We start from the raw sequence: 12,895 nt of genomic DNA, 5'->3' as shown, positions 1-12,895 counted from the left end.
CCTCGGCCGCAGTGACCTTGCATGCATTTAGTGCGACACACGCTTGGTGGCGGAGGTGGAGGGTGGCCTCAGCCACCAGGGTCTTAAAATCGGTGGCACCCGGGATAGGGGGAGGAGGCCAGCCTCTACGGCAGCAGCAGAGTCAGCAGAGTGTCTGAAAATGACTTTTAGCGAGATGACTGCAGATGAGGAGAACGGACAGGGCCTTCACTCTGGGGCACTGGGTGGGTCCTTCAGGCTGCTGGCGATTTTAGAGGAGAAAGTCTGCATTCCTCTGCATTCGCCTCGTCAATCTCTGATTTTTTTTTTTTTTTTTTTTGACAGGCAGAGTGGACAGTGAGAGAGAGAGAGACAGAAAGAAAGGTCTTCCTTTGCCGTTGGTTCATCCTCCAATGGCCGGCACGGCCGGCGTGTTGTGGCCGGCGCACCGCGCTGATCTGATGGCAGGACCAGGTACTTCTCCTGGTCTCCCATGGGGTGCAGGGCCCAGGGACTTGGGCCATCCTCCACTGCACTCCCGGGCCACAGCAGAGAGCTGGCCTGGAAGAGGGGCAACCGGGACAGAATCCGGTGCCTCGACCGGGACTAGAACCCGGTGTGCCGGCGCCGCAAGGCGGAGGATTAGCCTAGTGAGCCACGGTACCGGCCTCTGATTATTATTAAGCATTCAGATTCTGCAGGGTTCAGGTGCCCCCAGAAGCCAGGACACTTAGAGACATGGGGGCACAGCTACAGAGTGGAGGGGAGCCTATGCAGAAGGGGGGGCTAGTGCAGAGGTTGGGGGTGTTGGCAGAGGTAGCAGGGGTGCCCACAGAAACTCAGGCACCTGTACAAGTAGGGAGACTAAAGACTAGAGCAGTGTTGGGTTTGACCAAGGAGTCCTAACAGCAAAAAGTGATTTAAGCAAGTCTCTCTCCGTTGTCAGTCATAAACCTACACAGATGCCAACAATGGTATTCATCCCCTGGTGTTGCGGTGAGAATTCAGCTGAGTTCAAACACGTGAAGCCCTTTAGATCAGCTCCTGGCCCTTCCTTAGCTCAGCAGGGGCAGTACTTGCTGCTGTTCCTGTCATCACCATCCTTAGGGACATCCTAAGGGAAGGCACACAGAAATAGAAATTAAAGGTGAAATTAAACGTCAAAGTTTCCACCTGGTGTTCCTTCTCATCCCACTTTGGAAACCACTACTTTGTGTCATTTTTCTCTTGAGGACTCAGAATCTAAATATATATTAACATGGGCCCAGAAATATATTTTATGTTAAAAGTCTACCTAGGTTTCCAGGCAGTGTTGGGTGCATCATGTACCGGGGAATGTGCCAAATTGGACAGGTGAGCTGAGTTTTCATGCCAGATCAGTAGACTTTTTCCATCCAAAGTGAGGTGTTCTTGAGAGGATTTGACACTGTACTCTGAGTAGACGCGACCTAGAATCTGCAGGCCCCTAATGAAGAGATCGCCAATGACAAGGAATAGAAAAATCAAAAACATCCTCCAGCTAGGTTCCTGTCTCTGACGAATTGCTACAAGTGAGTGCTTTCAAATCCCTGGAGAGACATTTCTGCTATTAAGCCCAGATACCCAGTGCTGCCATAGCACTTGAGAATAGAATCATATGAGGGCTGACCCCTTATTGTCAGGTGCTCCTGGGCTAGTCTGGGGGACAAAGGCACAGCTACTTGAGCCAACAGTGCATAAGTGGGGTCCTGTCCAAAGGATTAGAGATGACTTCTCGGAAGAGGTAGAACCTGGCACTGTCCTTCCTTGAAGGGTGGCCAGGATTTGGCCATATGGAGAGGCGAGTAAAGGCTTTCAGAGACACACGGCATGAGCAGGAAGCTGGAGGTGAGGAAGAACTGAGGTGAAGGGGAGTGGTGGTGGCTCAGAGGCCAACAGCTGTGTGGCCTTCAGCCACATAGAATCATAGCATAGAGGGGGAGCTCAATTTAAACAGGATTACTGAGCACACATTGCTGTTCCAGTGGACAGAACAGGGGACAGGGCACCACTGTAAGTTCAAAAGTAGCTGGGATAGGCCAGCGCTGCGGCTCAATAGGCTAATCCTCCACCTGCAGCGCCGGCACACCAGGTTCTAGTCCCGGTTGGGGAGCCGGATTCTGTCCCCATTGCTCCTCTTCCAGTCCATCTCTCTGCTGTGGCCGGGAGTGCAGTGGAGGATGGCCCAAGTCCTTGTGCCCGGCCACAGCTGCCATTGGGGGGTGAACCAACGGAAAAAAGGAAGACCTTTCTCTCTGTCTCTCTCACTGTCCACTCTGCCTGTCAAAAAAAAAAAAAAAAAAGTAGCTGGGATAAAACCAAACAGTTGTTGAGTTCTTCTTACGTGCCAGGCTGGGGGTAGAGTGGCCAACAGGATAACCATGCAGTCCTGAGGTTTATATCCTGGTTAGGCGATCAGCAAGCAAGCCAAGGTCATTTCAGAGGGGCATCAATGCAAACACGAAGAACAATGACACCATAGTAAGGTAAAGATGGGGGAGTGGGACGTGCGGGCTGTTTCAGGTAGGATAATCAGGGAGGTCCCCAGAGCTCCAGACAGGCACCATTTGACCTGAGACCCAAGGGGTGTGAAGATGTAGCAGCAGCGAAGGCCTGGAGGTGGGCCTTGATCTGTTCTAGGAACTTCAATCAGCATGTGTGGGCCAGAGCAGCACGAGTTTGGGAAACACTGTGCAAAATGACGCTGGGCCCAGATCAAGGAAGATCTTGATAATCATGCTAAGGAGTTTGGGTTTTTTCCTAAATACAAAGGGAAGCCATTTGAAGAGTAAGCACAGAAACAGCGTGACGATGAATGTTCTGCTAACGCGAGCCGCAGGAAGGAGCAGACAGGACACTGCTTTTCATGCAAGTCAAGTTAGGTAGGAGGGAAATCTCTCTTCTTCCCATTCCCCTTGCACTCGCCACTTCAAACTGTGGTCGACATCTGCTCTGAGATCTGCTCTGCAGTTCTGCTTACAGCTCCATTTTTCTCCCACTCGTCATCTCCAAAGCCAGCATGAGTCAGAGCTGAAGGGCAGGATGTGGTCTCGGCATGCAGTGACCACTAGCCCTTCCTCCAGTGGCCAAGAGCCATTCCAGTTACTGTACGGCCAATCACAGCCGATCATGCCGTGATGATACCATGGAATCCAGGAGGAGCCCGGAACCATCCTCCCGCTTCCCCCTTATCCTCCTGCCTCTCCTTAAACACAGCCACAAGTCCCTAGCACCTGGGCTAAAATTTGCCCCCCAGAAAACAGCCACTTCCATACAGGACATTTCCCCTGCTCTCCCCTGCTCTTTTGCTTTTGTGGCTGGGGGCAAAGAATCCACTTGGCTAAGTCATCGCAGTAAACAAATTGCTAGATACAAATCTGCCCTCCAGGACACACAGCTCTCTTAACTCAGGAATAAATTCAACAAGGTGGGAGTCCTCTTTACTGCGGATTCCACACAACACCATCTACTAGTTCTGGTCCTGTAGCGTTATACGGATGGATTTACCCAAAGCAAGTGCCTCATCCTAAACATGCTATTAATGCTTTCTGGGTTCATCTCATCCTTAACATTAAATGCTGATTACCAGTTACAGCATAATATTGCATAGAATTTCTAGACTCAGTTTCCCTAGAACGTGACAATGTATGGTCTTGCTACTATTTTTTAGAGCAAACTTTGGCCCTAGATGCAAAGCTCATTGGCCTTGACAAGCTAAAGTCCTTAAGCTTTCAAAATACATGTTCTCTGTTGGGCATATCTGGGCTCAAGCCTTGGCTCCACCATTTACTGCTGCGGGGGTATCTTTGGGCAAGCCACTTACTTCTCTGAGCATCAGTATCCTTGTTTGTCTGATGGAGAACCGACCTCTTTGGGTTGTAGTTGAAAATGAATCAAGGGTGTGGACTTCACCCTAGCAGTTATGATGACTACAGCCCACAGTGGCATGACTGAGTTTTATTCCTGGCTCCAGCGACCCTGGGAGGCAGTAACTGTATTCTTGCCACCCACGTGGAACACCCAGATTACACACTGGACTCGTGGCCCCAGCCATGATCCAGCTTCAGTTGTGGGCATTTGAGGAGTGAACCAGCGGATGGGAGCTTAATCACTCTCTCGTCTCTTTTTTTTTTTTTTTTTTTTTTTTTGACAGGCAGAGTGGACAGTGAGAGAGAGAGACAGAGAGAAAGGTCTTCCTTTGCCGTTGGTTCACCCTCCAATGGCCGCCGCAGCCAGTGCGCTGCGGCCGGCGCACCGCGCTGATCCGATGGCAGGAGCCAGGTGCTTTTCCTGGTCTCCCATGGGGTGCAGGGCCCAAGCACCTGGGCCATCCTCCACTGCACTCCCTGGCCACAGCAGAGGGCTGGCCTGGAAGAGGGGCAACTGGGACAGAATCCGGCGCCCCGACCGGAACTAGAACCCAGTGTGCCAGCGCCGCTAGGTGGAGGATTAGCCTAGTGAGCCGCGGCGCCGGCCGTCTCTCGTCTCTTTTTCTCTCTTTCTCTCTCTCTCAAATAACGTTCGCAAACTTTAATCATAATTTAAAAAAGAAAAATAATTAAACAAGGTCTCATATATAAAGCATGGTCTTTGGCACATAGTAAATACCCAATGCTGATAGCAAAATAAGACATGGTAGATGCAATTATGCAAGTTATAAAATGTACCAATATTAACTTTGATCAAAATATAGGAAGAAGGGGCTGGCATTGTGGTGTAAGAGGTTAAGTCACTGCCTGCAATGCCAGCATCCCATACAGGTGCCAGGTCAAGTCCCAGCTGCTCTACTTCCGACTCATCGCCCTGCTAATGTGCCTGAGAAAGCAGCCTAAGATGGCCCAAGTGCTTGAGCCCCTGTACCCACATGGGAGACCTGGAAAAGCTCCTGGCTCCTGGCTCCTGGCTCCTGGCTCCTGGCTTTGACCTAGCCCAGCCCTGACTGTTGTGGCCATTTGGGGAGTGAACCAGTAGATGGGAGATCTCTCTCTGTCTCCCTCTTGCTCTCTCTTTATTTCTCTGTAGCTCTGCCTTTCAAATAGATAAATCTTTTTTAAAAAAAGATAAGAAGCTATTAAATGTATCACAGGTATAATAAAGATGACAGAAAGAGATTTGAAAATTCAAAAGCATTTAGGTATTTGGCTGATGACATGCACAACTGAAATACAGGAATTCTGAATCTTGCACTAGATCTACTTTGTGAATTCAGTTTCCTGCCTAGTAGTGCTCTCAGTGCTATGATGAGGCTAATGATAACAATGTACTAGGGCCGGCGCCGCAGCTCACTAGGCTAATCCTCCACCTTGCGGCGCCGGCACAGTGGGTTCTAGTCCCGGTCGGGGCGCCGGATTCTGTCCCGGTTGCCCCTCTTCCAGGCCAGCTCTCTGCTTGGCCAGGGAGTGCAGTGGAGGATGGCCCAAGTGCTTGGGCCCTGCACCCCATGGGAGACCAGGATAAGTACCTGGCTCCTGCCAGCGGATCAGTGCGGTGCGCTGGCCGCAGCGATTGGAGGGTGAACCAACGGCAAAGGAAGACCTTTCTCTCTGTCTCTCTCTCTCTCTCACTGTCCACTCTGCCTGTGGAAAAAACAAAAACAAAAAACAAAACAAAAAAAAAATGTACTGAGTCTGCTCTTTGTGCCAGGAGCTCTTGTGACTGCTTTTTGAACACATTTCATTGTCACCACAACTCTGATGCACATACTGATGTGATACGTATTTTTCAGATGGGGAAACTGAGGCAGGCAGCTGACTTTGGAGCCTCTGCTCTGAAATTCTATGCTATATACCAGAGAAGTCAGTGACCCACAACCCAGGGGCCAACTCTGGCCCTCCACTTTGTTTTCACCAGTCAAGTGTTATTGGATCTCTCCTGCTCATTTGCATATTCTATGTGGCTCGTGCAAACACCGGTGGCTCTAGACTTGAGTGAGTCACTGGAGATACCACGTGACCCACAGACCTCCAAACAGTTACTCGCTGACCCTTTGCAGAAAACGTTGGCCAACCGTCTATGTCAAAGTCAAACCTCACTAAAAGACGGCTTGGGACCAGAGGGAGGAAGAATACCTTATAATAATAATGCCTTCTATTTCGCAGTTACAGTGGATCTTTCCTTATTTAGCTCATCTAATTCCCCAAGTCCTGTGAAGTAGGTTGTCTTTTTCTTTCCATTTTGGAACTGGGCAAACTGGGGCTCAGAGAGATTAAAGGACTCGCACAGCAAATGCCCTGAACTAGGGACCCTGCATCTTTGTCGTCTTTTTGGTCACACCTCTGTCCCGAAAGGACTCTCTGGATGCATGACAGCTGTAAAGGTCGCCTAGCTAAGAGACTCCAGGTCTTCTCCTGTTCCAGTGTCCCTTCTGGCTCCACTGCCACCTGGCACTTTCCCCAAAGAAGGCTGAAACCCGGGCTGAGGACGTCACTCTGCTGACGGCAGACCGGTGTTGGTGCTGTATTCCTCCTCCTCACTCAGAGATCATTGCAGCCAAACCGGAGTGTTCTGTTCCCCTCCCCTCCCGGGCCTCGTCATAGCCTGGAGAAGCCCTTAGCCCTGGGATCAGTGTGTTGGGGGGGGTGGGATTAACACAGACACCCTCAGGAGGTGGGAGGCCCGTGGATGTGGGCTTTGGGGGGGATTTCAGGCAGGGCTGCCTGCTCCCCCCACACCCTGGAGCCACCTCCCACGCGGCGATGAGTCACAGCCGCAGTGGGCTGCCCTTCAAGTGCAGACTCCAGGGTTTTGTTTTCTTTGCTCGGGCTTGGTGCTGGTCATGTGCAGCCCAGGGTATTAATAGAGCCGCGGCCGGGCCTTCGGAATCTTGCTGCTGGTCAGGGAGATAAATGAAAGCTTTCGCCTGACCCTTGGGGTCCAGTTTTGTTTCTCTCTTGACTGTCACGTGCTGGTTAAGGGCAGAGCCAAACCAGACAGGCAGAGAGCATTTGGTGTGGTCTCTGGCCATGGCCGTGGCCCCTAATGGCAAGTAGGTTTCTTGCCTCTCTTAGCAGCACGTCGAGGGTCCTGACTCCCCATCTTGGGGCACCAGTGCTAACCAGAGCAAGCCAGCTTCACCTGCTCCTCCCAGACAGGTGGCTGCCACTCCCCCTGCCTGTGAAAGACGCATAGGCCAGGCAGCAAAGGGGTGTGGGTTGTGGATTTTTTTTTCCCCTCTTCTTCTTCTTCTTCTTCAATTTAAAGTAAATTAAGTTCAGGAAATTAAAAGTCTATATTGTGGTTTGACAGGCTCCTAAAAGACTCCATGGGGACGTTTTGAAACAAATGCCTTAGAAGCAACGGCCTGGGGCATTGATCCCAGAGTTTCAGTTCTTCCTTGCAACTCAGTCCTCCTCCCCCCCCCCGCAAAGAAACCTTTTATTAATGAGTACAAATTTCATAAATACAACTTTAGGAATATACTGGTTCTTCCACCATACTCACCCTCCCACATCCACTGTCACCCCTCCTCTTCCTCCCTTTCCCATTCCCAGCCCCAGTCTCCATTAAGATTCATTTTCAATTAACTTTGTACACAGAAGACCAACTCTATACTAAGTAAAGATTTCAACAATTTGCACACACACACACACACACACACAAAACTGAGAACAAGTTTTACAGTTAATTCTCATAATACAGCTCATTGAGATAGAGGTCCTGCATGGGAAGAAAGTACACAGTGACTCCTGTTGTTAATTTAGCAACTGACACTCTTATTTATGACGTCAGTGATCACCCGAGGCTCTTGACATGAGCTGCCTAGGCTATGGAAGCCTTTTGAGTCCACAGTCTCTGTCAGTATTTGGACACGGCCACAAGCAGAGTAGAAGTTCTCTCCTCCCTTCAGAGAAAAGTACATCCTTCTTTGATGGCCCCTGCTTTCCACTGGGGTCTCACCCACAGAGATCCTTCATGTAGGACACTTTTTTTGCCACACTGTCTTGGCTCTCCATGCCTGAAATGCTCTCATGGGCTTTTCAGCGAGACCACACATGTGTTAGCAATTTTGCTTTGAGGATAAAAGAAGGATTCAGAATGCAGTAACTCCAGTTATTATCATTATTCCTTCTGGTTGTCCCTAATGAGAGTGGTAGGACTAGGACAAACTCCTTCAAGAAACACACCTTTCTCTAGCACCTGCTTCGTGCCGGGTCATGTGCAAAGGACTGTATGGGCATTCTCTCATTTCAAGCTCGCAGCAACCTCGGGGGGCTCCTAAGTATTATTCAAAGAGAAGAAGAAACTGGGGCACCAAGAAATTCAGTGAGTTGCCCATGAACACAGAGGAAATCAGTGATCAAATCAAGACTTGAACCTAGGGCTAAAAACCCCAGGATCCTAGTTCTCAGCCACAGGGAACTCATGGCCTGAGTGGAAAGAGGTAGACAGAACATCCATCCCTGAATTTTCCTCTCTTCCTGTGAAACAGGTGCAACAAGACGTTCCAGTTAATAGACTTGTTCATTGAATGCTGCATAAACAAGAGACATCTGGAGAGCAGTCATCACTTCCTTGGGGGTAGCGGGAGGTTGTATAATGGGTGCCCAAACGCAGTCAGACACAAGTGACAAGCTCTAGTGTTCCACAGCACAGTAGGGTAACTGTCTCACAATACGGTATTGTATTCTGTGTAAAGAGCTGGCAGAAAGGAGCTGGTAAGCTCTAAACACAAAGAAAAGATGAGGAAATGGAAAGGCTAGCTGCCCGGCTTGATCAGTGTACACCTTGTGTGCGTGTGGAAATACTACCCTGGACCCCCATAAAAGTGCACACGTATTAGCAGGAATCCAAACATTGGAAAACGAAAATTAATGACGAGGGAGGGAGGGAAAGAAAGAATCCCCCCTTCCTTGGAGAATGCCTGTGGTTGCAGAACAGGGAGCTCTTAGGCGCCTTGAGAGCAGTGGATGCCGGTGGAGAGCAAGTTCAAGGTGGGCAGCAGAACCCCACCCCGCAGGGTGATTATGCAGGTCGTGGGAGGTTTTGTTCCCTTCAGAGTTTGTGGGCTTCGCTTGCTGAAGTGGGACTCACAGAAGGGATTAGCCCTGGCTGCGGCCAAAGCTCTTTACATTTAAAAGAAAAGAAATAAATAAAGCCATTGACTCTGCAGCCTGATTCTGGGTTTTGAATTGCCCCCATGTGTCTTTCACTCTGAGCACCTGGGGTGGGGGGAGGGGGCTGCCTGCCCTTTACCTCTCCCTGTGGGTCTGTATCTACTGGTCACGTGACTCAGAAGTGACGATTGGAGGAGAAAAGTATCTCTGTGTTCTAAGCCTGGCACTGTCTATTTTTATCCACAGCTGTTGGAACTGATAGCGAAGTCACAGCTCACATCCCTGAGTGGCATCGCCCAGAAGAACTTCATGAACATTTTGGAGAAAGTGGTACTGAAAGGTGAGCTCGCTCGCTCGCTCGCTCGCTCTCACTCACTCACTCTCACTCTCGCCCTTTTTGTAGACAGGGGGTCAGGCAGGTGGATTCTTCCCATAGCGTGGTCGTGTGGTTAGAAATAAAAGAATGGGAGTGGATGGGAGTGCACAGCTCAGCTGCACTCCAGGGGCCCAGATCCCATTTCAGAAGGGGACACAGCTCACGCCCACCACCCGCCTCTCCTTTGGTCCGGATCATCCATTTGCCCTGTTTAAAGCCTTTAGGCTTCTCCGAGTAGGCACATGCCCCGCGCTTGGTGACGGAGCCTCCAGATTCCTAGACAGCTGAGCCACATCCGAGGCAGACTAGATCCAGGGACTAATCGAACCAGCCAGCACCTTAGGTGTCTGGTTCAGCTGCTTTCTGTGGTGAAGCTGAGGCCCCTAAGAAGAAGTGATTTGTTCTTAACTACTCAGCCTGGCAGGATTAGAACCCAGGCTCAGGGCTGGCGTCGCAGCTCACTAGGCTAATCCTCCACCTGAAGCGCTGGCACACCGGGTTCTAGTCCCAATCGGGGCACCGGATTCTGTCCCGGTTGCCCCTCTTCCAGGCCAGCTCTCTGCTGTGGCCAGGGAGTGCAGTGGAGGATGGCCCAAGTGCTTGGGCCCTGCACCCACATGGGAGACCAGGAGAAGCACCTGGCTCCTAGCTTCAGATCAGCGTGGTGCGCCGGCCACAGCGCACTGGCCGCTGCGGCCATTGGGGGGTGAACCAACCAACAGCAAAGGAAGACCTTTCTCTCTGTCTCTCTCTCTCTCACTGTCCACTCTGTCTGTCAAAAAAAAAAAAAAAAAAAAAAAAAAAAAAAAAAAAAAGCCTCCAACCCCCAGAACTAAGTCTCAGAAGGCAAAAGAAAAAAACCCACACTGCTTTCCGATCAAGTGAGCCCTTGGTGTAGAGGGAGCGATGAAACAAGAAAGGGGCTTGACAGAAAACCGGGGAGAGCAGAACAAAGAGAGCCCTAGATCACGGAAACTCGACCCTATGGAAGCTTGCCAAGTGTCGGATAAACACCAGTGGGAAAGAAAACCACCTCCCCAGAGGCCGTGCCCAGAGTAACAGGAGCAGAATGAAGAAGACAGGCCCCATTATCAAACAGAGTTGTCCCCCGGGCATAACACGAATTCTTGTTCCGCTTCCCCCACTCCAGTCCTTGAAGACCAGCAAAACATCAGACTGATAAGGGAGCTGCTGCAGACCCTGTACACGTCCTTATGCACGCTGGTGCAGCGAGTCGGCAAGTCCGTGCTGGTCGGGAACATCAACATGTGGGTGTACCGCATGGAGACCATCCTGCTCTGGCAGCAGCAGCTCAGCAGCATCCAGATCACCAGGGTAAGCGGGGGCCAGGCCTTGGAATCCACGCTGGCCGTGCAAGGGTCTGGTCTGGCTGAGCTGATGCTCTGTGCTGGTGCCGAGGTGGGCCAGGGCCTCCCTGACAGGGGCAAGGTGGGAGGAAGAACTTGGCTAAACACGACGCATGGATGTGAAAGAAGGCAGCCAGCCGACACGTCAGGGGGGAAGACAGAAACTTGGCTTTTGGGGGCTGTGCTGGCCGGCCTCCTGATTTTTTGTATTGTTATCTTTATTTATTTACTTACATTTATCTTAAAGGCATAGACCTCCCATCCCCAGGGTTCACTCCCCAACTGCCTGCAGCACTTGTGGCTGAGCCAGGCTGAAGCCAGGAGCCAGAAGCTCTATCCGGGTCTCCCATGTGGGTGGCTGAGACCCAAACACTTGAACCATCACCTGCTGCCTCCCAGGGTGCACACTACCAGGAAGCTGGAGTTGGGATGAGAGCTGGGACTTCATCCAGGCACGCTGATATGGGAGGCAGACATCCAAACAGTCTCTTTTTCTTCTTTCTTTCTATGATTGCTTGATTGGTTTAAAAGGTGGCGTGACAGAGAGGCCGCAACAACCAAAGCTATGCCAGGCCAAAGCCAATTACTCCATCTGGGTCCTCCACATGGGGGCAGGGACCCAAGCACTTGGCCTTCATCTGCTGCCTTTCCAGGAGCACCAGCAGGAAGCTGGGTCTGAAGCAGAGTGACCAGGACCCGAACCATTATGGGATGTGGCTATCCCAAGGCTGGCTTAACCCGCCGCATGGCAACACCCACCCAGCCAAGGGGCATCTTACCCACTGTGCCCCAGTCCTCCTGCCCTTTAGCTCGGTTTGGAGCCCTCTTTGCCCATTCCCTCATAAAGAATGAGTTTGAGGCTCTAGAATGTTCTAGAATGCAGCCTTGAATAGAATAGAGCCTGGAGAACTGGTACTAGACCTTTAAAATTCTAAATGCCATTCCTGGCAGTTATGACAAAGGAAGCCCTTGATTGCAAACTCTGAACTGCGAATATAAATGTAGGCAAATGATGAGCAAGTCTCACTCAAGGCAAAAATGAATTTTTTTAAGGAAAAGTTTATTTGGGTGCAAAGACAATTTGAAATCTATACTTGTTATTTTTCATAATATGAATTTTCCATGTACCATGAAGAACTTTATATTCTCTTTAACTTTTTTAAATATTTTATTTTTAGGATAGCTTTAAATTTACAACACAAAAAAATGTGAGGTAGTAATACAAACAGTATATACAAACATATACCCCTCACCCCATTTCTCCTTTTAAAATCTGTTGTCACACTTAATGTCACACACCCAACTTTTCCCCTAATTTTTTTATTCAAAAACCTTTATCCCTCACATCCCCCTTAGCCTCTGGTAATCAGCATCCTGTGTTCAGACTGAGGTTTGCTTTTCTTTCTTTTTTTTTATTTTACTCCCATAGCTAAGAAAAAAACATGCAGTCTCTGTCTTCCTCTGTCTGGCTTCCTTCATTCAACGTGATGTCTCCTGTCCCATCCATTTTGCTCCAGATGACAGGCTCTCGTCCTTTTTCATGACTTAATAACAGTCCATTTTCTTTATCCATTCACCTGTTAATGGATGCCTTGGCTGACTCCACATTTTGGCTATTGAGAGCGGTGCATCTTTAACCATGGCAGAGCGGGCTTCCCCCTGATACACTGTGTTCAAGTCTTTTGGGGATACACCCAGTAGTGGGATTGCTGGATCATATGGCAGTTCCATTCCTAGTTTTTTAAGATTTCTTCAGTCTTTTCAATGAGAGGTGCTGGCAAAATTAGATGTATATATGTAGAAGAATGAAATTAGATCCCTACCTCTTACCATAGACAAAAATCACTCAAGGTGGATCAAAGAACTAAAGGAAAAAAAAAGTCCTCAGGTTACCAGCAGAGCATGGCGATCTAAATCAGTAGTTTCTTTGGGCTTTCAAAACAAAACGTGGCCCTGGAGGCTGGGGACTTCTAGTGGGCGGGGGGCTGAGGCATACGGACATGTAGGAAAGATGCTGGGGTCATCCTAAGGCTCCAGAAGACACACCCACTTAGGCAGCTCACACAGCACGCTGCTTCCTAATCTAATCACTGACTCTGGCT

The 12,895-nt window shown here is 49.9% G+C and overlaps 1 protein-coding gene across 1 annotated transcript in view; it reads left to right on the top strand.

The window, feature by feature from the left end:
- Window positions 1-12,895, top strand: part of FBXO32 (F-box protein 32) — a 38,149-nt gene that overhangs the window by 14,003 nt on the left and 11,251 nt on the right. Inside the window, exons 5-6 of the mRNA XM_002710762.6 lie at window positions 9,297-9,390; window positions 10,577-10,761. Of these exons, the coding sequence (XP_002710808.1) occupies window positions 9,297-9,390; window positions 10,577-10,761 (279 nt within the window). The remainder of the gene's footprint in view (window positions 1-9,296; window positions 9,391-10,576; window positions 10,762-12,895) is intronic.

This window comes from Oryctolagus cuniculus, chromosome 6 (genome assembly GCF_051225735.1).
Source record: "Oryctolagus cuniculus isolate XC-2025 breed Fujian yellow rabbit chromosome 6, ASM5122573v1, whole genome shotgun sequence".
Classification (NCBI taxonomy): Eukaryota; Metazoa; Chordata; class Mammalia; order Lagomorpha; family Leporidae; genus Oryctolagus; species Oryctolagus cuniculus.
The sequence above is the reverse complement of the archived record's forward strand: the minus strand, read 5'-3'. Positions and strand labels throughout refer to the sequence as shown.